Source organism: Urocitellus parryii, chromosome 5, assembly GCF_045843805.1.
Source record: "Urocitellus parryii isolate mUroPar1 chromosome 5, mUroPar1.hap1, whole genome shotgun sequence".
NCBI classification, from domain to species: domain Eukaryota; kingdom Metazoa; phylum Chordata; class Mammalia; order Rodentia; family Sciuridae; genus Urocitellus; species Urocitellus parryii.
The window spans coordinates 159,027,389-159,051,719 of NC_135535.1; the positions used below are offsets into that span (position 1 = coordinate 159,027,389).

General features: G+C 56.6%; 1 protein-coding gene across 1 annotated transcript in view; it reads left to right on the top strand.

Annotated features, from left to right (window-relative positions):
• The window catches only part of Cdh23 (cadherin related 23), a 338,545-nt gene that overhangs the window by 41,121 nt on the left and 273,093 nt on the right, over positions 1-24,331 (top strand). The window contains exons 3-5 of the mRNA XM_026405783.2: positions 19,031-19,173; positions 20,082-20,129; positions 20,258-20,350. Coding sequence (XP_026261568.2) covers positions 19,031-19,173; positions 20,082-20,129; positions 20,258-20,350 — 284 coding nt within the window. The remainder of the gene's footprint in view (positions 1-19,030; positions 19,174-20,081; positions 20,130-20,257; positions 20,351-24,331) is intronic.

Genomic DNA, 24,331 nt, shown 5'->3' on the forward strand with positions numbered 1-24,331 from the left:
CCTCCTGCCTCAGCCTCCTGAGCTGCTGGGACGACAGAGATGCCTGCCTGACCCCCAGCAACATGGAGCTTGTGACTTGAGACTAGTTAAATAACCAGAACATGTCTTTCTTTCCTTCTTGTTCTTGAAAGATATTTTTTCTAGGTATAGAATTCCAGTGTGGAATTTACTTTTGTCTCACTACATTGAAGATATGAGTTTGTTGACTCTGGGATCAGTGGTTGTCATTGAGAAATTAGCTTCTGGTTTTGATGCTTCTGGTTTCGATGCTGGTTCCTTGAAACTAGTCTGTTTTTCTTCTTTGGTTGCTTTTAGATATTCTATTTTTCTCTGTTGTTCTGCAGTTTTGCCAATATCTCCCTAGGTATGAATTTCTCTTGAGTTTTGTTGGGCTTCCCGAATCTGTGGAGTTTCCGATCAGTTTTGGAACATTTGCAGCCACTATCACTTCAAATGTTGCTTCTGCTCCATTATTTGCTTCTTGAATCTCAGTTGAATGGGAGCTAGACCTTTCAATCTTATCCTTATTGACCTCTCCATTATATTTTCCATCTTTGACCCACTGAGCTCTGTTCCAGAAAATTTCTTCAATTTTGTATTCTAGTTTACTAATTCTCTTTATAGCCATGTCTACTCCCCTGTAAGACCAACACATTTAAAACTCTGATTATTGCATTTTGATTTCTAGGAGCTCCACTTAATCCCTTTAGAAAATTTCCCAGGCTGAGCATGGTGGTTCATGCCTGTAATCCCAGCAGCATGGGAGGCTGAGGCAGGAGGATCACGAGTTCAAAGTGAGGCACTACGCAACTCAGTGAGACCCTGTCTCTAAATAAAATACAAAATAGGGCTGGGGAGGTGGCTCAGTGGTTAAGTCGCCATGAGTTCAGTCCCCAGTAACAACAACAAAGAAAAAAAACCCCTTATTTTCACTTATGTTTATAAGACTCTCTTTTAGTTGTTGAGATCTAGTAAACATATTTTCTACTCCATACCTGGTAATTCCAGCACCTGAAGCATTTGAGGATCTGCTTAGGGTATTTTTCTTCAAAATTTCACCCATGGTATTTTGTTTTGTGTGTGTTTGTGTGTGTGTGTGTGTGTGTGTGTGTGTGTGTGTGTGTGTGAGAGAGAGAGAGAGAGAGAGAGAGAGAGAGAGAGAGAGAGATTGAGAGATTTGACTACTCCTTTGGTGGGTGGGGAGGGGAGAGGGATTCTTTGAATCCTGGATTAAAAGTGAGCTCCTCAGGGAGGACTGTGTTTGTGTTAAGCACTTAAGTTCCCAGCTGGTGGGGAGCCACTGTAAGTTGAATTCTTCACTCCAGGATCTCTGGCGCCCAGACCAGGAGAACCCTCGTGAGGTCCTTTACAGCCTCTCTCCATTCAGACAATGGCAGCGAGGTCATTTCTTTCTCTCTCAGACCCCCGTTTGGTTACCTGGGGGTGTGCATTTATTTTGAGTTCCTGGTTCCTTGGGGCCTTGCTGGCCAGGGGCTCTTTCTGGTGCACTTCCTACCTGGGGGCACGAGAGCAGGCCCAGGGCCTTCTCTCCTCTTTTCTGAGCCCCGAGGCTGCAAAAATGAGAAGCCAGGCTCCCCTGGTTCAGCCAGCGGCCGCCCTCCTGGGTTTCCGTCCTTGGTCTCCGCCTGCGGTTGCTCCCCTTTCCTGTCCACCCGTTTAGCTCTTCGGTACATTTGAAAACCTACTTGAGCTCAGAGGCTCGTTCCTGGGTGTTGGCCGAAGCTGGGGCTGTTCGGTGGTGGCCTGTGGGTGGGGACGGCTCTTGCTGTGGCATCGGGACTGATGCTGACCCTCACTGCCTGGCCTTGAGCCTGCCACCTACTGAGGCCACAAGATGGACCCTCCAGAAGTGTCACTGAGGAGCAGGGGACTGCAGGGCGTGAGGGCGGCCCTCACCCTGTCCCGGAGGCCCCAAGAGGCCGCGGGGCTTCCCAAAGCTGAGTGACAGTTGCCAGCGCAGCCGGGGTGACAAGGACGAGGCTCGCAGGGCAGCCAGGGCCTGGCTCAGAAGGAGCAACCACGACGTCTCTGTAAATCACCGCGGAACGAGACCGTCATCCAGCGTTCACTGCGCATGTCTGCAGGCGGCCCCTGACAGCAAGCGGAGAGACCCCGCGTCCCCTAGAGGGGAGGTGTCCCCCAAAACTCCCGGGTGAGACCATGCAAAAAGGTTCACGGAAGAAATGATGGGGCTCCAAGAGCCTTAACCCAATCAGCAAATGGATCACCTGATGGGATTGATTGAGGGGTGGCTGAGGGCAGGTGGGGTGTGGCTGGAGGAGGTGGGCACTGGGATGTGGCTTTGGGGATCTGTCTGTATCCGGCAGGTGGAGACCTCTCTCTGCTCCCTGATCACCAGGCCAGCCGCTTCCCTCTGCCACAGTCTTCTGCCACGTTGTTCTGTCTCACCTGGAGCCTGAGGGACAAAGCTGGCTATCTATGGATTGGGACCTCTGAAACTGTGAGCCCTCAAATAAACTTCCTCCTCTAAAGTTGTTCTGGTTGGGTCCTTTAGTCACAGCAGCAAAAAAGCTAAAACAAACTGAGGCATGTAGTAGCAAGGTAATTTGCCCAAGATTACTCACCACCATAGTTTTGTGTTGCTATAACAGAATATCCGAGACCAGGGACTTTATAAAGAGAAGAAATTTATTTCTCCCAGTTCTGGAGGCTGGGGAGTGCAAGATCAAGGGGCTGCCTCTGGCAGGGACCTTCTTGCTGTGTCCCAACATGGTCAGGGCAGCACATGGCCAGAGAACAGAGAGTGCCCAGTGCTTCCTGCACGTGCCCATGGGTGGGAGGAGATCGTCGCTGGCTTCCTGCAGTGCCCTCTGAGCCTGCTCTTGTGAGGACGTGGGGTACTGGCCACCCTGTCCCGGACCCTACTTGCTGTGAAGGACAGAGGGACCCACGGGAGGATGAAGGACACTTCTCCCACCCTCCTTTCTAGGTCTCTCAGGACACCATCAGGTTTCAGGAAATGACCTAACAGGAAAGATGGACGCAGAGGGCAAAGAGCATCCTGTGCCCAGAGCCCTGCCCCCTGCGTCTGGGAGCAAATTCCCTTCATGAAACCCTTGGGGTCGCATGCTGGGGGAGGCATCTCTGGGCAGTTCCCTGGCTCAGGACAGGCAAGGGGACTCTCTGAGTCCACCCACAGCCCTTCACCTGTGCCTGCCTCCACGTTCCCAGGGCCACCGTTTCTCTGACGTGGGACCTGAGAGCTTCCAGCTCTGTGTGGAGCGGCAAGATTGAGACCAATTACAAAGGGAGAGGATTCCAGAAGATTTCCTCTGCCTAATCAAAAACTAAACACCCATGTCGGGCGGTATGTGGTGCACGCCTGTCATCCCAGTAGCTCGGGAGGCTGAGGCAGGAGGATCGCGAGTTCAAAGCCAGCCTCAGCAATTTAGGGAGGCCCTAAGCGACTCAGCGAGACCCTGTCTCTAAATAAAATATTTTTAAAAGGTCTGGGATGTGACTCAATGGTCGAGTGCCCCTGGGTTCAATCCCCAGCACCAAAAAAAAAAATTTTTAAAGACCTCAAAACAGTGGCAAGAGTGGCATTTGCATAAATCTCATCAGAAACTGTGCAGTCAAAGGACAGCCATCCCAGTGAGCCAGACACCAGGCACGCGGGACTCAGGAGGGCTGCTGCTTGCCTCTTTTCTCTGCCCTTCAGAGAAGAACAGCGGCTGCTCGTTGGGTGTGCCCAGTGGGGACTGGGGATAGAGGCCTTGATGTGGCTTTTAGCATGACGAGGACCACGCTCTGCCCACCCTGGGACTCCATTGCCCTGGGCCTGCTTGGTGATCCATCCGTCATTCAATGGCTCTTTGACTGGTGGACACTGTCCCAGGGTCTGTCTGAGGCCGGCATCTTTCTAGTCTCTGAGGCTGTGACAGGGACCAGGGTCACCGTAACCGCCCTCAGAGTGCTCAGAGTCACGTGGGAGACGCAGAGCAGGGGACCAGCGGCTAGCTGGGGCTCTGTGTGGCAGCTGGTTGAGGTTCACTGTGTGGGTCTGGGAGCCTCTTTGGATTGTCACAGATTTACGAAGAGCCCCTCTGGCGTTTCCCGGCTTGAGCCTGGCCACAGCGTCCCAGGCAGGAGCAGGGTCGGTGAGGTGGGCACCTTGCCCAGACAGGCTGGGAGGAGAAGCGGGCTGCCCTGCGCCCGTCCACGGCTTCTTCATCTGCGGAGCAAGGTGTGTGGCTGCGTTGGGGCCTGGGGACGACCTGGAATCAGTAGCCAGGGAAGTGTTTTCCAGGTCTTGGGTGTGGGCACAGTTTCCCCCACCCACCTCTGGGCTAAGGAGGCCTGGGTCTTGGGGACAGGAACTGATGGCCGGCAGGGAGACGCTGGAGTCACCCAAGAGCATCCTCCGGCTTTGCGGCCCTGCGTCCCTGTGTCCCTGGTGCCTGAGTTTCTGCTCTGCACCTCGGAGGTGCTTCTTTCTTTCTTTGTTCATCTGCTCGTCCATTTATCCACCCACCCACCTACCCCAGAAAAGAGATGCCCGGGTAAGAATAGCCAGGCCAGCTCAAGGCTTCCCATTGACCGCTTCCTTTGAGATGCTCTTGGAAGAAAGGATTAAAAAGAAAACCAGGGATTGAACCCAGGGGTGCTTAACCACTGAGCCCCCTCCCCAGCCCTTTTTATATTTTATTTAGAGAAAGGGTCTTGCTGAGTTGCTTAGGGCCTCGCTAAGTCGAGGCTGGCTTTGAAATTATGATCCTCCTGCCTCAGCCTCCCGAGCTGCTGGGATGACAGGCCTGCACCATGGTGCCCGGCAAAAGGATTTCTTGACCTAATAAATCCGGGCCGAGCCGAATCCCCCACCCACCATGCAGCTGCCACCCCAGCGGCTTCGAGGCTCTGACGGGTGCTACGGCTCCTCTCCCGACACACGCAGCCTTCCCTGCGCTGTTTCATGGAGTACCCGTTGGCCTCCCAGGGAATTAATGATTCGTGAAATACACTTTGGGAAGCATTCCTTTAAGCACGAAATCTTTTTTTAATTATAATGACTCGCATGGAATATTCATGAGATCCGTTATGTATGTACCTGCCTTCCCGCACAGGGGTGACTCATCGCTCAGCCCCTTCTCGGCACATCGTTGAACACGTCACCCGAGAGGCCTTGGACGATGATGCATTGTCGCTGACTGGAGAAGGGTCGGGAACAGGCACTTCTCAGGGAAGTTTTGACCTTTCCCATTGGCGGGCAGCGGGAGTGGCCTTTGTGTCTTCCTGCTCTTGTCCCCTACCTGCTCAGGGTCATAGGGATCCGAACAACAGAGGACCCACCTCATTATCATCGTCTGCAAAGTGAAAGTGAATAGGCTCCAGAGGCCCGGCCACGCCCCCTTTTTCCATAATGGGTTTGAAACTTAGTGCACAGATTTTGTGCCAAGAGTTTTAGCTACTCAAAGTCCTTTGGGGACAATTTCCCAGGCTTAGTCTATCTTCCAGATACTTGAAAGTGTGAGATGTGACCCTTTGATACGTGGAGTGTCACAAACCTCCAACAGAAGGAAAGGGCTTCTGTCAATCACTGGGGCTGGTACTGGATAAGAACATGGCCCCGAGGATCAGAGGGTCCTGGCTGACCCTGGAATCCCGATTCCACCTCTGCCTGGTGTGTGATATGGGGCTAATTGCCAAACCTCTCCGAGACCCATCCTCCTCACTTGAGTGTAGGAATACATCCTTGCATGTTTAAGGTGAATAGCAAATAACTTATTCACATAAAGTACATAACAGAGTGTCTGCCACGTAGTAGATGCTCAGTAAATGGTGGCAAAGCCAGAACTAAGGTAAGACAAGCAAGAGGCCCAGGGCACAGAAATTCAGGAGAGGCCCTCAGACTTGTGCAAGCACCGGGGCAGGGGCAGCACCGAAGCGGAGGGCACTTTAAGCTGTGTCCTGGGTGCCTTGCGTGGCTCACACTTGGCTCCACCCTGGCCAGCAGGTTGCCGTCACCTGCGGTTGTTCCTGGAGACCGAGCGCTTGGTCTGATTGGCTCAGGCAGTCAGTCCTGCCCCGTCAGGACAGGCCCTCTGCCCACACCTGCCTGGACCCTCACTTCCCTGTCGAAACTTTCAAAAACACAAACAGTGGCAAGAGCGGCATTTGCATAAATCTCATTAGAAAAAGTGCAAGTTTCATAAATCTTGTGATAAATTAGTGCGATATCGTTCTCAACGTGATGTATTAATTTTAGGGCAGAATGAATGGTGCCGTGATCACTGGGTAATTATGAGTCTCCTCCAGGAGGGAGTGATTTCTGGAGGGCTTTTCAGGCCCCCGCATGGGGGAGCGACGCAGGGGAGGTGTCTTTCTCACCTGCTCCCCGTCACACCTTCCTTCCGTCGTCTCTCTTCCTTCCGCTCAGAGGCGAGGAGAAGCCGCCTGGGGATCTGGCTCAGGGGCGGGTGGTGGAGACACAGGTGCCCGGCTATTCTGAAGTCAGACCGTAGGCCCCGACTTGCCTAGCACCAAGTTAACTTTGAGAAGAATTTTAAACAGCTGGGACCTGGGCCCAGTGAGTCTCGAGCGACCGCAGGGTGGGGGACCGGCAGCCTTAGCGTCCCCTGGAGCTTGTTAGGCCACAGCCAGCAGCTGAGGGGGCTGGCAACTCTGTGCTCTGAATACTCTCTCCTGGTGACGCTGACGGGCACTGGGGTCTGAGAACCACGACTCCAGCTGGGTGGCTCTTAACTTGGGCGCGTGTTGGAATCCCCTGGAAAGTTCTAACAAAATGCCGAGTCCAGACCACCCCTAGAACATGAATTCCTACGGGTCCCACAGTCGTTGGGGCCTGGGCGTCCTTACGGTCAGAAGTTCCCACGCCATGCTAACATGACATCAGGTCAAGAGTCCCTGCTTCAGAGCCACCGTGGACCGTTTTTATTTGGGGGTTTTTGCACATTGCAAAGACAATAGAAAAATACACAATATGTTTTGCCTTGCCCGAGCCTCGGCCGAAGCTGATCGTGCTGGAGCACCCCGTGTAGCACGGGACCTGACGTTTGAGGGGTGGAGGCTCCTGGGAAGCTGGCTTCCCCGTTGGCCAAGGGAAAGGGTCACCCAAGGTGCTGGCTTCTGGCCCTGCCTCACTAGGAGAAGCCCCTGGGGACTGAGCACTCTCCAGAGCCCCAGCGGGACCCCAGGCCCATGAGTCACACCTTGGGGTGTGGGCGCAGGCACGGACATCGTCTCAGAGTTCCAGTGATCCCAACGCGCCAGCCCGTGTGGGGACCGCTGACTGATAGGCCTTCCCACGCCCCAGTTCCTCAGATTGAGTCCTGTAGATCGAAGGGACCCTGGGCCCACCTGGGCCGCACAGGGGACTCCCTGAGCTGGCTCTGGGCTAGAATCTGGGTGCTCGAGCCCCTCCCACAGGCTCCCGTGAACTCGGTCTGGGGTACAGTAGCGCCTCTGGGATTTCAGAAGTGCTCCAGGTGACTCCCAGGTGCAGCCGGGGCTGGTCCCCCAGGCTGATGTCCCTGCTTGGTGGCATCTGGAGGGAGGCCTGGGGAAGGACAGACACCCGGAGGTGGTGGCCTCTGAGCAGAGGTGACCTGCAGCCAGGCACTGCCCTCTCCTCCCTTGGTCACATTCAGGGGACCGCAGTGATGGGTTCCCAGGGAAGGGCCTTGCTCTCGAGTCACGAGTCACAGGAGCATGATTGGTGACTGGCCTTGTGGCTCCGGGCAGGAGGGCAGCCCGCCCCGCTGAGCAGGAAGGAGCCGGCACGTGCCTGTCGTGTGTGGATTATCTCCCGCCAGCCTTTCAGGCCTGCAGTGCTCTGTTTATTTTAATGATAATGTCAAGTTCAATTTGCCGTCATTTTTCCACATTTCCTTTTGTGGAGTTAATTGAACAGTTCAATGAATTGAAAAGTTTCAGGAGAGGGGAAAACGCCCGGCCCCCCATTATCACTGTGATTAAACCTGGGCACGAAGGCTCCACTCTCTGGGCCCTGAGAAAGGACTGCAGCCCCCCGTGGGTCTGGGCGTGCAGCAAGGACTCGGGAAGGTCACGCAGAACATTCTGGAGCCCCTCCTTCCCGGCTTCCTCAGGATAACAGGCTGCTATTTCTGGACAGAGGAAAATGTCCCATCCCCCATGAGCACGGGCCGCAGCCCTGCCCCACCTCAGCTGGCTCCCCACGGTGTAGCCTGATTGGGGACCCCAGAAGCGGCCAGCTTGGCTGTGCCCTTCCCACCTCTGGCGCCCACTGCCTGCCTTGTGCGTGGTGTGGGGTCTGCAGAGCTGGAGCAGGTGTGACCTTGGGGTGGTGTGAAGGACCCTCACACCAGGAGCTGGGGGTGGGAGGGGCAGCTCCACCCCTGCCAGCTGTTTGGCTGGGTGACCGTGAACTCACCACTGAGCCACCCAGCCCTGCCTTCTCCTTTGTCTCAGGGCCACCGATGGACCGCTCAGTGGGTGACTGACCCAGGGCCACACAGCAGGCCGTGACGGGGTGTGAGCCATGTCAGTGCCGGGTCGGGCTGACTCTCTCCGTCCTAACCAAGGGAATCCTCTGAGTCCTCTATGCCCTTTGACGGAGGCCAAGGACCTCTGTCTGTTGATGGTCATATTCCAGTGCCTCGAGCAGGGCTGGGGACAGCAGGTGCTCAGCAGTGTGTGCTGAGTCAACGGATGAAAGGCTCGAACAGGAGGGGGGCTGAACAAGCCCTGCTTTGCCACGTGCCAGCTGTGTGACATAGGGCCAAGAACTCGACCTCTCTGACCGCAGGGTTATGGGGTCTTAGAGCCTGTGGTGCCTGCAGCCAGGCCCACAGCCCTCGGCTATGATGCCTCTTTCCTGCTGTGGAGCCCAGAAGCAGGAGAGCTCTGGGTTTCTAAGAGTCGGGACCAAATCCCTTGCATATTTATATCCGATGCCTGATTTTCCCTCTTGGGCATATTAATTTAAAACGTGTGCTGTGTCTCACTTTCCACTCCTCCCAACCACTAGAGCCTCTGAGCTCAGACGGTCCTGCTCTGTTCAATGTCTCCTTCCCTGATGAGCCCAGGAGAGCGGCAGCCACCTGTCGGGCCCTCAGGCAGGGAGGGCCACGCTCCTGGCAGGGGATAAGTGGGCTGTGGCAATCCAGGGTGACACAGGGGAGGCCCCCTCCACCGTGCCTCCCTCCAGGGTGTCCACCTTCAGGCCAGGCTCCAGAGTGACGTGGAGGCCCCGTCGGGTTGGTCACTGTGAGGTGAGAAGAAGCCTGTGTTCTGCCTCTGGGTTTCAGGCTTGCATAAAAAGCTTTGTGAGAAAAGCCATGAGACTGGGGGGTGCCACAGACCTGGGTTTGAATCCTGGCTCTGCCAGCTCATGGCTGTGTGACCTCGGGTAGATCCCTTGACCTCTCTGAGCCTGTTCCCTCACCTGGGTATCAGGCAGCTAGCCCTGCTGTGGACGGTCGGTCATGGTGAATGACAGAGGGACAGCCTGGGAACCTGGAGTGGTGCCCAGCGCAGGGTGTGCTTCCTGAGCGCTGCGTTCCTTCCCCAGGCAGTGCCCGACACCCGCTCGATGGGGCTGCAGCAGAGAGCATGTGTGAGGAGGGCCTGCGGTTCCTGAGACAGACTGTCCCCTGTACCTGGGGCCGGGGGCGAGGTGTGCGTGGGGCTGGCTGCCCCAGGGAGAGGCCGCGTGGTTGGAAGCCTAGGACAGAAGAAGGCTCCCAGAGGTCGAGCCAAGTCCAGGCCCTGGGGACTAGCCAGAGGAGCCTGACCAGGGCAGGAGAGCCCAGGGAACCAAGACAAATGAGGCCATCCCCAGGAGTCAGGCTCTTAACCAGCCTGTCTGATCCCAGAGGGGAGACAAATGAGGCTGCAGACCCCAAGGCTCTGGGGCGTCCAGGAGAGGGGGAGGGCAGCGCCCTGGCTCTGGCAGAGACCAAGGCCAGGGAGGACGAGGGCGGGCTTCCCTCCAAGGGGACAGGGGCTTGCAACAGGCCTGATGGCCACGGGGTGAGGGTGGGAGTGGGGGTAGGCCTCAGAAAACCCTGATCACAACTCACGGCCTTGGGATGGGGGTCAGGGCTGCCACCTGTGTCTCCTCGGCTCAGCCCTGGCCAGATGGCCCTCTGGGGTGCAGGGCCCTGGCTCCTCTCTGCAGAATCAGGGGGAGGCTTGGTCTGTGCGGTCCTCCCTTGAGCCAGGACGAGCCCCTGTTTGTGAGCTGGCCTGTGCACTCCACGCCTGATTCTGCCCCTCTTAACGGCCCTGAGCCCGCAGGGAAAGACAGCTAGATCCTTGGCCCCTGGGTAGGAAGGGACAGTAGACCACAGCGTGGCCCTTTTATGTCACAGATGGGAAGAGTCTGGTTTGCACGTGCTCCTCAGGGTCGATCCCAGCGGCAGCGTGGACCCCAGTGTTGTGAAGGATCCTGAAGTTCACTAAGTTCACAGAAAAGGGGCTGCGATTGATTAGTAATGTCTGCGGGGACCAGCAGTGGGACCACTCCCTGGAGCTAGAAGAGAGGGGGTCAGTGATGGAGGGGTGGGCAGGGGGAGGGAGATGGCAGAGCGAGCCCCGAGCACCAGCTGCCCCGCCCAGGGCAGGGGCCTCTGGCTCACTGCAGAGGTGCAGGTCACGGGCCTGGGGCACAGGAGAGAGCCCCTGGCAGGGCTGGTGTTCGGGGCCTGCGTTTACCGTTGTCTGGGATTTGAGAAGCGAAAGCAGAAGAGTTTGGAGGCTGAAGGAACAGCAGCAGCGCAGCCGAGGGAGCATGTGTGGCCAGGCCCAAGGCCGTGGTGTGCCCTGGGGAGCGCAGAACCTGGCAGGTCGGGCCCAGCGAGCAGTGGAAATGGCACGGCCGGGGTGGGGGACACGGCTGGGGTGGAAGAACTTGGTTTTTGCGTGTGTGTTCTTTTTAGTAATACATGACGGCAGAGTGTATTTTGACATATACACACACAGAGTGTAATTCTTGGGCTCAAACAGGATGCGGAGTTTCACTGGTCGTGTATTCATTCATATATGAACATAGGAAAGTTCTGTCCAGTTCATTCCACTGTCTTTCCTATTCCCAACACTCTCCCCTCAGTCCCCTTTGTCTAATCCAGTGAACTTCTATTCTACCCCCTCTTATTGTGAGTCAGCATCTGCATATCAGAGAGAACATTTGGCCTTTGGTTTGGGGGGATTGGCTTATTTTGCTTAGCATGATAGTCTCCTGTTCCATCCATTTACCAGCAAATGCCATAACTTCATTCATCTTTATGGCTCAGTAATATTCCATTGTGTCTATACAGCACATTTTCTTTATCCATTCATCTGCTGAAAGGCACCTAGGTTGGTTCCATGGCTTAGCTATTGTGAATTGAGCTGTTATGAACTTGGATGCGGCTGCGTCACTGCAGTATGCTGATTTTAATGCTGCAGAAACTACGGAAGGAGTTGGGTCAGGGTGTGGCACAAAGGTGTTCTTTTAAACACTGCGGCCACCCAGCGCCACCACCTGCCATCTTAATTCCTGAGGCAGGAGAATCTCAAGTTCGAGGCCGGCCTCGGCAACTTAGCCAGGCCCTAAGCAATTTAGCAAGACTCTGCTCAAAATTGAAAAATAAAAAGGGCTGGGGGTGTGGCTCAGTGGTGAAGTCTCTGGGTTCAATCTATAGTAAAAAAAATAAAAGTGACAGTGCTGCAGGCCAGAGGAGCGCACCGTCGCATCCCTCCCGGGCTTTGGAAAACACGGATTGCATTCTGATCCACTTTAGAAAAAACAAAAAGCCTGCATCTGCCTGGGCCCAGCCGGGTTTCCAGCAGGCGGAGGTCGGCAATTCTCCGGGAACAGCATGACATGCCATCCCAGCCTCGCCCCTCGGTGCAAATAACAACAATAACAGTAATGACAGTCATCTCAGCCAGCAGCATGGGCCCAGCGGCTCCCCGGAAGCCGTGATTGTCCGCCCCTTGCCTGGAGGACAGATGTGGCTCGCTGGTGAAGGACGCGTCCCCAGCTCTCCGCCTCCCAGGGAGCCCTGCGTTCTGCTGAGCAGATCCCCTCCTCCACCGAGGCCCTGCCCTCCGAGCAGGCACCCCATCCCAGGGTGGGGTTCTCAGCCCCAGGAGGGAGCACGTGGTCCTCTGAGAGCCGTCAGGGCCAATTCCTGAGAGACTGGCCCCTCGGCCAGTGCTCCTCTGAGTGCACCTGTGTCCAAAGCCAAGTGCTACTGGCTTGAGGATCACTGGGTTTGATTGGCTGGGCCTTAGTCCATTAGTGTCCGAAATTAAGAATCCACTTGCAGAGTGGGAGGTGGCTGTGTGGACAATCAGGCCCAGCAGGGACAAGACCCTGGGTTCAGTCCCGACACTGAGAAAAAACAGCAAAAAATGACCTCACTTGCTCTCCTCTCTCCTCCTGCCATGGCTCTGAGATCTGCGTGGCTTTGGGGAACCGTCCTCCTCCTAATCCTCTGGGCAGTTGGCAAGGTTCATTCATTTTTTTCTTGAGTGCCTCTGGGACGCCAGGTGGTGGTAGGCTTAGGGACATGACAGGGAATGTGACAGGCCAGGCTGTGGCTCCCAGGGGCTTATGCAAATGTGCTTGTAACAGTGGGTGGAGGCTGGGGGAGGAGGCTGGCAAGTCAAGTAATAAACAGGTGCCTCAGAGAGGACTGTGAAGACTGGGGCATGGGGACAGTGTGACTAGGCGTCCCTTTAGGTGGTTTGTCCCGGGTGTTTGAGGAAGGCCTCTAGAGAAGGTGACTGTCAGCCTGCGAGGGGCACAGTGAGAACGCTGGCACATATAGACCTAGGGCAGGAACCTCCCAGCAGAAGCATGACCAGGGCAAAGGCCCTGGGGCAGCCACAGTTTGGCGTGTTCAGGAACAGAAAGCATGTGCGTGGGCCCAGAGGCATGTGTGGCCCGGGAGCCTGTGAGATGTGGCGGGATGTGTGAGCCTAGGTCATTAGGGCCTTGGATATGATCTGATTTGTTTTGTTAAAAAATATTTTAATTATGGTAAAATACACGAAACATGAAATTTCTCGTCTTAATCAGTTGCACGTGCACAGTATTAAGTACAGTCCCACAGTTACGTGACCAGTCCCCAGAACTCGTTATCTTGAAAGCTGAAACTCTGTACCCATTAAACAATAATACTCTCCCCAGCCCTGTCCCTGAGCCCTGGCCACTGCAGTCCCCCTGTCTATGAATCGGGCTACTCAAGGTGACTGCGTGACAGTGGGTCATGTGTGGTGGTCTTCGTGAGCGGCTCATTTCACTTAGTGCCGTGTCCTCGGGTTCGTGCGTGCTGGGGCATGGGCCAAAATGGCCTGTTTCTTAGAACTAAAGAGTTTTCCCGTGGATGCTTGTGCTGCATATCCGCCCCCTGTGGATGGACACCTGGCTGGCCCCTCCTTCGTGTCTGTTGTGACTCACGCTGCTATGGCCACGGTGTGCAAGGGTTTCACTTCATACATATTCTCCTTCCCACCCAGGAAGCGAGGCCCAGCTCCTGTGAACTCAGAGGGGAGGGGGCCGGCCCGGCGTGACCCTTCCCCCCGGGAGATGGGGTGTGAGAGTCCTCGGGCTGCACTGATTGAGCTGGGAGTCCTAAGACCAGGCCCTTAAATCACCCTGGGGCTGGAGGAGCCTTTCTCTGCATGTGGAATGGGAGCCATAAAGCATGCTGACTTACAGGCGGTGCTCACCAGGCTGCTTGTTTATGGCCAGACCCGTTCCCGCTCCTGATGCCTTACTGTGCCCACTGGTGAACATTTGTCCAGGACCAGGACTTCAGATCCCATGCACCCACGTCTTGCAGGAGGGTGGGGGCTGGTGTGTCAGAGTCACACTCCAGTGGAACCAGCAGGGCCTAGGACTACAGAGTCCCAGCTCCCTGGGAGGCTCGGGTGTCCAGTCTTGGGGTGTGTGTCTTTTTGGGGATCTCCAGGGACTTAAGGACAAGTGGTCTCCTGGGCAGGAGATCCCAGGGACCAGGGAGGCGGGTGAGGAGGTGAGACAGGGAGAGAGCGAAGCCATCAGACCCGCTGCCGACTGTGCCCGTGGGTTCTGTCGCTGTAACAGGATGTCACAGACGGGGTGATCTGTGAACGCCGGATCTTGTTTTGCGCCTGGTCCTGGAGGCTGGGAGTCAGGAACATGGCGCCTGCCTCTGGTGAGGCCTCATGCTGCTTCACACAGGGTGAGGGTGTCGCACGGTGAGGGTGTCGCACGGTGAGACGGGACAAGCATGCTCTCTCAGCTGTCTTTCTTCTTATGAAGCCATTAATGTCACTGTGGGGTCCCATCCTCATGGCCTCGTCTAACCCTGGTGACCCCCCAAAGGCCCTGCCCCCAAATACCACCAACATAGGCATTTGGAGGTCAAGTTTCCAGCAGAACTTTGGGGGGTTACACTCACACCCGAGCACCAACCAGGTCACCATGGCGGGCAGCTGGAGACGAGTCCCATGGGGACACCAAGATCCTGGGTAGAGCATTGCTTCTGGGTCTTCCTCCTGAGAGGGAGGGGCAGGGGTGGCCCTGCTGGCTTCATGTTTATCCATCATCTTCCAAGAGCCACGCACCCCATGCTGCCACCAGGACATTGTCCTTGGCCCCGCTGCCCTGACCCAGGAACAGGAGGAGCAGCCTCTGATGGCCACACCCCGGGCAAAGAACCACGGGGCTGGAGCTGGTCGGGCAGGTGTGTGTGACAGTGCAGGGGGGTTGGCAGGGGGCTGAGGGCATCTGCTGGGGGTGCCTGCCCAGCTCCATCTCACCATCATCAGGGGCTCGGGCCCTTGTGAGTCGCTGGGTCTTCTTACCACCAAATAGCACTCCAGACCTCGGTGGAAACCCATTTGGCTATTCCTCAATAAGTAAAGGTAGAGTTACCAAGTGACCCAGAAATTCCACTCCTGCATATACACCCCCCAAAGAATTGAAAACAGCTGTTCATGCAAAAACGTGTACGCAGATGTTCGTAGGAGCATTGTTCACAGTAGCTAAAAGATAGAGATGACCCAAATGTCCGTCTGCGTGTGAATGGAGAGACAAATGTCTCAGAGCCACACCACAGAATATTACTGGGCCATAAAAAAGGAACAAAGTACTGATACACGTCACAGCATGGATGGACCCAGAAAATGTGAGGCTAAAGTAAAAGAAGCCAGACACAAAAGGCCATGTATCTTACGATTCCATTTATATGAAATGTCCTGAACAGGCAAATCCACAGAGACAGAAAGGGGATTTGTGATGATCAGGGGCTGGGGACAGAGGGACAGGGTGATTGCTTAATGGGGGTGTGGTTTCCTTTAGGGGTGATTAAAAAAAACACTGTGGAACTAGACAGTGATAGGGGTGGCACAGGATCGTGGATTGTGCTACAGGCAACTGAATTGTACACTTCTCTCTAAGTGGTAAATTCCGTGAGATGTGTATCTTGCCAGTTTTTTTTTTTTTTTCCCTAAAGCACTCCAGGTGTTTTGCAGCTCTGAGATGCAAGGCACACTGTTTCTCAGGTGAGAAACAAACCTGCACGTGGCACACACACCCAGGTGTCATGCAGCCCGGGATGCTCCTCCTGAGCTGTAACCAGGGGCGGGGCGCCGGGCGGAGGAGAGCCCCGCACACTGGCCGCGTGCCCGCAGGAGTGGCGGGGCCCGGGTTGCTGGAGAAGCCGGCCCTGCTTCGGCCGAGCTGCAGATCAGCGCTGGGCGGGGGTGTGCACGCAGCTGGAAGATTGTGGGGGGCGTCTTGTCTTAAATATAATATTAAATCTGCACCTTTAATTAGTACACTTAGAAAAGGTCACTAGCAATTACCTGGGACACAAAGAAGGCGTGAGGGGCAGGCGCCCGTGAGGAAGCAGAGAAAGACCATTTCGAGCAGCACATAATTGAGGGGAAAATGGATAAAAGTCCTTGAAATTACAGGGTGGGTGACAGCAGCTGATGGCCCCGTCCCCGTCCTGCCCGGGGCCCCCCCTCCCGAGTGTCGGACTCCAGCCATTTGGGATAGCAGGCCGAGTCATGAGACCTTGGCTGCAGGGCAGCGTGGCCTTCCCAGAATCCCCTGGGCCAGTGGGCAGCGAGGCCCTGGGTCCCACCTGGGCTGGCCCTGATGGGGTTGCTGGGAGAGCTGCAGGTGGCCCTAGGCCTGCTGTACTGTGGACAAACAGGGAGCGTCTGGGCCTCGTTCCTGGGAGGGATCTGCCAGGGCGCTGGGCAGCAGCTGAGCATTTCTTAAACGTTGGCCATAGAAAAGAAATGCGTGTCCTGGAAGCCAGGGGACAGCTGGAAATTCTATCGTAGCTCTGGGTTACATAAAAATAAATTCTTAAATTTATAAAAATGAACGGTGCACTCTGCCGCCAATATATTCCTTGTCGCGGGGCAATGCAGACACTTTGGGAAGCCAGGCTCGGTGGACCTGTGACTTTGACGTACCCCTTCCTTCCCACCTAGAAAGAGAAGAGCCTCGAACTGGGAGTCTGGTTCGGTTCAAGGGCTGATGTGGGCTCCCATAGAACTTTGGGCAACTTGGTAAACGCCTTCACCGTTTCCTCTCTAGACGGGGAGGTGGGGCCTGAGGCTGTTCCATATTCCCTCCAGGATTTCTTGTTCTGACCCCTCCCCCACTCCTCACCTCCTCCCATCACCTCGCAAGCGGCCATGTCCCCCTCTGCTGCTCTGCTGCTCTTCTTTGTCTCCTGGAGCCTCAGCTTCCTCATCCGTAAAACGGGCAGGATAACGGCCGCCGAAGGGTTGCTGGGAAGGTTTAATGAGCAAACCCAGGTGCGTGGACCAAGGGTCTGTCCCAGCACAACAGCCTGATAAATGCCCAGGACCCTCCTTTTCCAAGTGTTGGGCTTCCAGCTGGACGGGGCCTGCTAGGCTCATGTCCACGGAAGCCCTGATTCTGAGATGGGCGAGGTGTGGAGACAGATGGGGCTCTGGGCCCTGCACGCCTGGGCCGTGGCCTCCACCTCTGCCGTTTGCCCTCTGAGCAGCTCTGGGAAATGACATCGTCCCTCTCGGATGCCTTGTCTGTAAGTGGCAGCGCCAGTGAGGACTGAATCCGATAGAACCGTCATGGAAACGGCTTAGCTGGGCACTGGACTCCGGCGAGGCTCAAAGCCATCCACCATCACTGTCACGCCGACCCGCCGTCCTGTTGGAGTTCACTTAGGAAAGCCCCTTAGCTTCTTTTCTAGATAAAATGCCTGAAATTGAGACTCCGTCCTCCCTCCTTCCTAGCTTGATCTTCAGAGCTAGTGGGTTAATATGAGAGGCAGGCTCTGGGGAGGAGGGGGGCCCGTCCCACGTGGCGGGGTGAGCTGACGCGCTGCGGGAAGGGCACACGCACCTTGTTCTGACCTCGTTGTCCCTGTGAGAACCAGGCGGAGACTGCGCCTCCTCTTTATAAACCGACTCGCTGTCCACTCATGCCATTTTGAGCACAGTTTTGGGGACCTGAGGACCTCCTGAAGCCAAGGCGCCCAGCTGTCCCAGTTACCCTGAGCTTCCTGGTTTTGGAACACGTGCAGGCAAATGCCTCTGTCCTGGGAAAGGGAGCAGTGGGCCACCCCATGTGAAAGTCACCGGGGAACCCGTGAGCCCAGGAGATGTCCTCTGCTAGGGCCTCTTAGGTGAGGTACGGACAGGTGTCCTGATGCCTGGGCTGGCCAGGGCTTTGCTTCCTGGTGAGAGGCGACACCTACCTTTTAATCCCCTTCTTGAAGACAGGAACCAGACCCTGCCACCCAGTTCTGGACTGGAGTGACCGTCTGGAGGCAGAGCCGAATCTTCCTAATTTCTGTGTACACCAGTGCACACCCCAAAGCCAGCGTCTCGTCACTCTTGAATGAAGCCCAGAAGATTTTGCAAAGTATTCTGAATTAGAAAGTGTGCTTCCATCTGCAAAAGACAGAACTCCAACTCAACTGGCATGGGCCAAAAAATCAGGGGGAGAGAGGCTGTGGCGATCCTTCTCACAGCCGAGAAGTCCAAGGACGGAGGCGCTCTCCGGCACACCTGCCTGCATACCCCCAGCTCTCAGGGGGCACAGTGGCTCTGCACTCGGCCTCCCTGGCCTCACTCTCCGGCAGGCTCCCTGTGTGGTGCCAGAGATGGCTGCCGACAAGACCCGCCCAGCAGCCCCAGTGGAAAGAGAGAGCCTCTTTTCCTCAGTTGCTGCAAAAGTCCCAGGGTTGGATTTGATTGGCTAGGTTGCGTCACATGCTCCTTTTGGAACCAATCATAGTGACCAGGGAGATGGGATGCTCTGGGCAGAATTCTGTGCCCATCTTGGGACACAGGAGGTGTGGGGAGCCCTGTCCTTACTCATCCCAGCCACGTCGGGAGGGAGGCTCCAAACCAACATTAGGACAAGGGGCAGGCAGAAGCCACAGTGGTCATTGCACACCCAGAACACGGTGATGACACGTGAGAGCTCTGAGTGACGAGTGGGCCAGGGTGGACGTGGGGAGTCTGGTCAGAGCCCAGGGGTGCACGAGGTCTCCTGATAATCATGGTTTGTGGGGTGGCTGGAGGTTTGTGGGGTGGCTGGTCCCTGCTGGGAGCCGTGCCACCTGAGCAGGTTGTAAGGAAGGACCCTGACCTCCTCTATGACCCTGACCTCCTCTGTGACCCTGACCTCCTCTATGACCCTGACCTCCTCTGTGACCCTGACCTCCTCTATGACCCTGACCTCCTCTGACCCTGACCTCCTCTATGACCCTGACCTCCTCTGTGACCCTGACCTCCTCTATGACCCTGACCTCCTCTGTGACCCTGACCTCCTCTATGACCCTGACCTCCTCTGTGACCCTGACCTCCTCTGTGACCCTGACCTCCTCTATGACCCTGACCTCCTCTGTGACCCTGACCTCCTCTATGACCCTGACCTCCTCTGACCCTGACCTCCTCTATGACCCTGACCTCCTCTGTGACCCTGACCTCCTCTAGTGACCTTGACCTCCTCTATGACCCTGACCTCCTCTGTCTTCTGCTCTCTTGGCTACTGCAGGTTCCTCCGTGACCCAGCTGCTGGCCAGGGACATGGACAACGACCCTCTGGTGTTCGGCGTGTCCGGGGAGGAGGCCTCCCGCTTCTTTGCTGTGGAGCCCGACACCGGCGTGGTGTGGCTCCGGCAGCCTCTGGACAGAGAGGTAGGACTCGCCCAGCCCCGCCCCAGTCCTTCCCCGGGGGACAGGAGCAAACGCTGGCAGCAGGTGGCTCACCACACTTTAGGGGCCTTCTTCCAAGTCCCCTCTGACTCGGTGGGGGGCGTCTTCCTGGGTGGCACCCCGCCTCCAGGCAGTGCTGGCCGATGTGGGTGGGGAGGGGGTGGCTGGGGTCTCCACGCAAGGAGCACATTGGATAGACCCGAGGGGCAGTGACCGTGGGTTGTGCAATGGGACCACACGGGGGTAACAGGTCAGCTCCCACCCTCAGCATATGTTCCCCCAAAGGCCATTTCTTTTCTTTCCCTCTCTTTCTCTGTCTCCCTCCCGCCCTTCCTTCTTCTTCTTTTTTGGCACTGGGGATTGAACCCAGGGACACTTAACCCCTGAGCCCCATCCCCAGTCCTTTTCTATATTTTATTTAGAGACAGGGTCTCCCTGAGTTGTTTAGCACCTCACTTTTGCTGAGGCTGGCTTTGAACTAGTGATCCTCCTGCCTCAGCCTCCCGAGCCACTGGGATTACAGCCGCTGTGCCTGGCTCCAAAGGGCCTTTTCCAGAGAAGCAGCATTGACGCTGTTAGTCCTTAATAAATTAACAGAAGGGTCTTGAGTCAGCCCATCCTGTGTCCTCTCCCTGCATTTGAGGGGATGGCCCCAGAGCAGCTGGTGACTTGCTCAAAATTACACAGCAACTTAGAGGCAAAGCCGGTCCTCAGGCCCCAAATCCTTGACTTTCTCGTTCTTTTAAGGCAAGGTCATAGTCCACACCTGCTTCCCCAACCCACAGGGCACTGTGGCTTTGGGGGATGTCTGGAGCGGCCCTGGAGCCCCCAGGCCCCTCAGGGGCCTCAGCTCCTCTGGCCTCTCTGACCGGCTCTTCCCTTTCTTTCAGACCAAGTCTGAGTTCACGGTGGAGTTCTCCGTCAGCGACCACCAGGGGGTGAGTGTCCCATGAGGCCACCGAGGACCGGGGCAGCCTGTTCCTGGCTTGGCGGGGTCCCTGGGCCCCATGGGTGGACAGAGGTCAGAGGCAGGTGGCAGCGCTGACCCCGGCCCTTTCCTTGCCAGGTGATCACACGGAAAGTGAACATCCAGGTGGGGGATGTGAATGACAACGCACCCACCTTTCACAACCAGCCGTACAGCGTGCGCATCCCTGAGGTAGGAACCCACGGCCACCCGCAGGGTCCCAGGGGCCGGCTGTTCCCTAGGCCATCTGGGCGCGTAGGAGGGGCCCCCGGGGAAAGGGCAGCTCCAGCCCTGTCCCCCCTGTGCCCCAGCCTGGGGTCACTCTGGGCGGGTCAGTGAGCATTGGGGAGCCTCTGAGGACAGGGCCGGGCTGGTGGTTGGGCAGAGTAGCTGGGTCAGTGGACCACAGGAGCCTCAGGCCGGAAAGCTCTGGCTGCCCGGGTGGCCGGCTTCACTGGAGTGGAGGTGGGTGGGGTCTGGAGCGGCAATGCTGCCCCCTGCCTTCCATTCCCAGCCCGGCTCCAGCCGGGCACAGAGTGTCTAGGGGCCTTGCCCCACATGCTCCCTCTTTGGCCAGGGCCAGGTCCCTGCAGGACTCGGGGAACACAGGACCCCCAGGAAGGACATTTCCCTACCGTGCGCTCTCTCCTGCGGCCCCCGGCCCCTGCTCTGTGTGCCCTGAGTCTGTCTGCATGAGTACCTACTTGTAAAATCAAGCCATTGCTGGTAATTGAGAAGTACAAATTATTGCATTACAAACGGTTCGTTAATAAGCTGGCTGCTGGCTCCGGGTGGCACTGGGGTTCTCCTGGCTGGCTGTCCCTCACCACACAGTGGCTGAGCCAGTCTTAGGGCTGGCAGTTGGTGGAAAGCTACTGAAGGTGTGGGGCCTTATCTCAGGTCTGGGCTGGGCAAGAGCTGTAAAGTGTCCAGATGGAAGATAGAATCCTCTGGAAGGGTGGGTTGAGCTCTAACCTCTTCTATTGTTAATCATTGGATCAGAGAACAAAAAGGGTTTTGATAGAATATCCCATAGGCTGGGCAGGGGGAGAAGGACTTGTCCGAGGTCACGGGGCTGTGACTTGGAGCTTCTAACTCTCAGGGAAGGTTCGAGGTCCTCAAGGATGCAGAGATCTGTCTCCTGTTGCTGGCTCTCGTTGCTCAGCCCAGATCCACAGGTCCTGCTCTTGTGTTGGCAGAGGACGGGGGGGGGGGGGGGGGGGGAAGGTGCAGAGGGGATGTCCGAGGGCCTTGCCCCTCCCCTGCCTGGGACACAGGAGGGAGAGCCTGCTGTCCTGAGCTCTGGGGACAGCGATGTGGCCAGCGTGCCCGGGGACTGCAGCTTGGCTCCAGGCGCACGCTCATTTGGAAGTCTCCCTAATTTAATTAAGGGGCTCTACGTGCCAGCCTGCACTCTGGGCCTGGGCTCAGAATCCAAGGGCACGGCTCGGAGTTAATGAGGCTTGGGCCCATTGCTCAGCTGCCATCCTGGCAGGCATGGCCGCCCTCTGTCTTCCCTCAAGGGGGGCAGCAGGCAGCAGCAATGGCAAGGGGACAGGGTCATGTCCCTTCTTCCCAGCCCTGGGGCCAGGGACCAGCCTTGCCTTGTCTCTTCCTTCAGAGATGGGACCTGCAGCCCCCAGTCCTGTCGGATGGCCCTGGGATTCTCCAGAGGCCTCTGCCTCCAAGGAGAGAGCCCCCACTGTTGCTCATTTATTTAACAAATATTTATTGAGTGTCTGCTGTGGACTTGGCTCTGTGCCTGTCCTCATTCCACAGAGGCCAGGAGGCTGCAGGGATGTGGAATGACAAGCCAGACTGGAGACAGGAGACCCAGGTCTGGCCCTTCCCTGCTCCCAGATTGCTGGTCTGTTTGTTCAGGTCACTTAACCTCTCTGGGCCATAGTCCTCCTGATCTAATCAATCTAAGGGCAGGTGGAATAGGGTGGCCTGCCTCCTGCCCATCTGAGGAGGAGAAGGTGGACTGGAAGGGCTGGCGACAAGGACACACAGTCCCTGGCGGGAAGCCCACATGGTTTACTTGCTTGTGTGAAAACACCCCCAGATCACTTCAGTGCCTGATACTCAATGCCTTGCTTGGGGCTGCTCAGTGTGGCCAGTGGAGATGTGGTGTCAGCTGGACGGAGGCCGGGCCACTTCTGATACAGTGTTCTTGGCACAACCCATCTCTGGCCTGGAGTGGTCACCTGAGCTGGCATGTAGCTGCTTGGCTCAGGCCCCAGCTGAGGCACCAGCAGGGCCTGTTGGCCCAGGGCCTGAGCAGTGAATTCAGTGGCAGAGGCCATTGGATGTGAGCAGGGTAAGACTGTGGGCCAGAGAAACGGGGAGGGGGCCCTGTCTGAGTTAGGTGTGAGTGCCGGGGGCTGCAGGAGTGAACAGAGAAACCTCAGCGGGCTCCTGGGGGAGGGGGCCACCAGCAGACTCTGGCTGCCGTGTGGTTAGTAGCTGCTCCTGGGTCGTACCATGGGAAGAGGAGGATGGAGTCCAAACACATGGTTCTCGTCCCAGGTGTGCCAACAAGTGGCTGGGTCAGACTTTTAACCTGTCCCTCTGCTTACTGGAGTCTCCACAGCTGTCAACCTAGGGCGCTGAACCTGCCTCCTGCAGGGCCCACATCTTGGGGCCTGAGGAGAAACCCGGCAAGAGAAGCTGCAGCACTGCCTCTGTCCATGCAGCCCCTGTTGGGTCATCTCAGCCACTGCACCCTGTCCCTTACCTTCCTGACCCCCACACTGCAGCCTGGGCCCGGTAATTGGGTCTCTATGTCGGGAAGTCAGGAATAGGCCCCGGGAGCACGTGGCAGGGTACCTGTCAGGCAGGTCTCCTCTGGGGACAGTGAGCACCACCGGTGCCCTGCAGGATGGCCACAGGTGGGTTTCTGAGAGGCCCTGCAGGCCACGCATCCCAGAGGAGCACTTTTAGCCCATCCGCAGCTGTCTGGAGACAGGGCCTGGGAGGACCCCAGCCCCTCAGGCCAGGAAGTGCAGGGGTGGGGAGGATTGGGGTGGAGGCGGTCAAGGCCAAGCCTTGCCCCGCCCACCAGCCCCACCCTCCGGGAGCTCGCCCCGCCCACCAGCCCCGCCCCGCGCAGGGAGGTGGGCAGGTGTGTGTTTGGGTTTGTTTGTTCTCGGTTCCTGTCCCGCCCACCCCTCTCCCCTCGCTAAGCTGTTCTCCATGTAATTATCCATTTTATCAGGGTGAAAGGGCCTGCAATTCACTTGTCGAAGCCCTAACGAGGCAGCTTGGATGCTTTCAAGTCCGTAAAGAAAAGGGAAATCCTGCTAGAATTGGCAACTTAATTCACCAAGCCAGCCTCGCAGGCCTCATTAAGTCCCCGTGTATTCATTTCAGGCTAATGGCTGTCATGCTGACTGCTGTTTGATTTGCTGTAATAGACTTTTATGGCGTGCCAATTTGCTCAAACGTATTTGCCTGTGTCTGTGCCCAGCGGTGCTGCTCCGCTACCTCCGTTAGGGGCGCGTGCCCGCCTCGCTGACCTTCAGCGCTGCCCCTCCCGCCCCTCCTCCCTCCTCTGGAGCCTGGCCCTCAGCCCCCCACTGCGCCCCAGGGAGGTGACCCTGGCACAGAAGGGTAGGGGTGAGATCAGAAGGCGGACTGTGCCAGGAGGCTTCGGGGTCAGGGACTCAAGGGGGCCCAGTGGAGGCTCCGGGACACGGTGTCCTTGAAGTCCTGACTGGGCCAGCCTCCTCAGCTGGGCAGGAAGGTGTTTATCCAACCTTCCTAAAGCATCCCCTGGGTTTCCTGAGGGGTCGCTGTATACACTGTGCTTTTCTAACCTGTTCTGAAGTCCAGCCTAACTGTCCGTCGGAGCCCAGGTCCTGCGCCACCTCACCTAGCCTTTTTTTTTTTGTATTTTTTTTTTTTTAATGAACACAAGACACGTTTCCTGAACAGCTATTAACCAGGGCCCAATGATTCTAAGCCAACCAGGACCTGCAGAATAGTGCAAAGGACTCAACAGTGTCCAGCTGTGTTACTTTAGACAGGTGACTTACCCTTTTTGGACCTCAATTTTCTTATCTGTATGATGAGTGACAGTATCTGTCTTGCAGAATTGTTGTGAGAGCTATAATAATGTAGACAGGAAAAGTCCCGGGCCCAGTTTGTGGCTCAGAATACATTCAGTAAAAT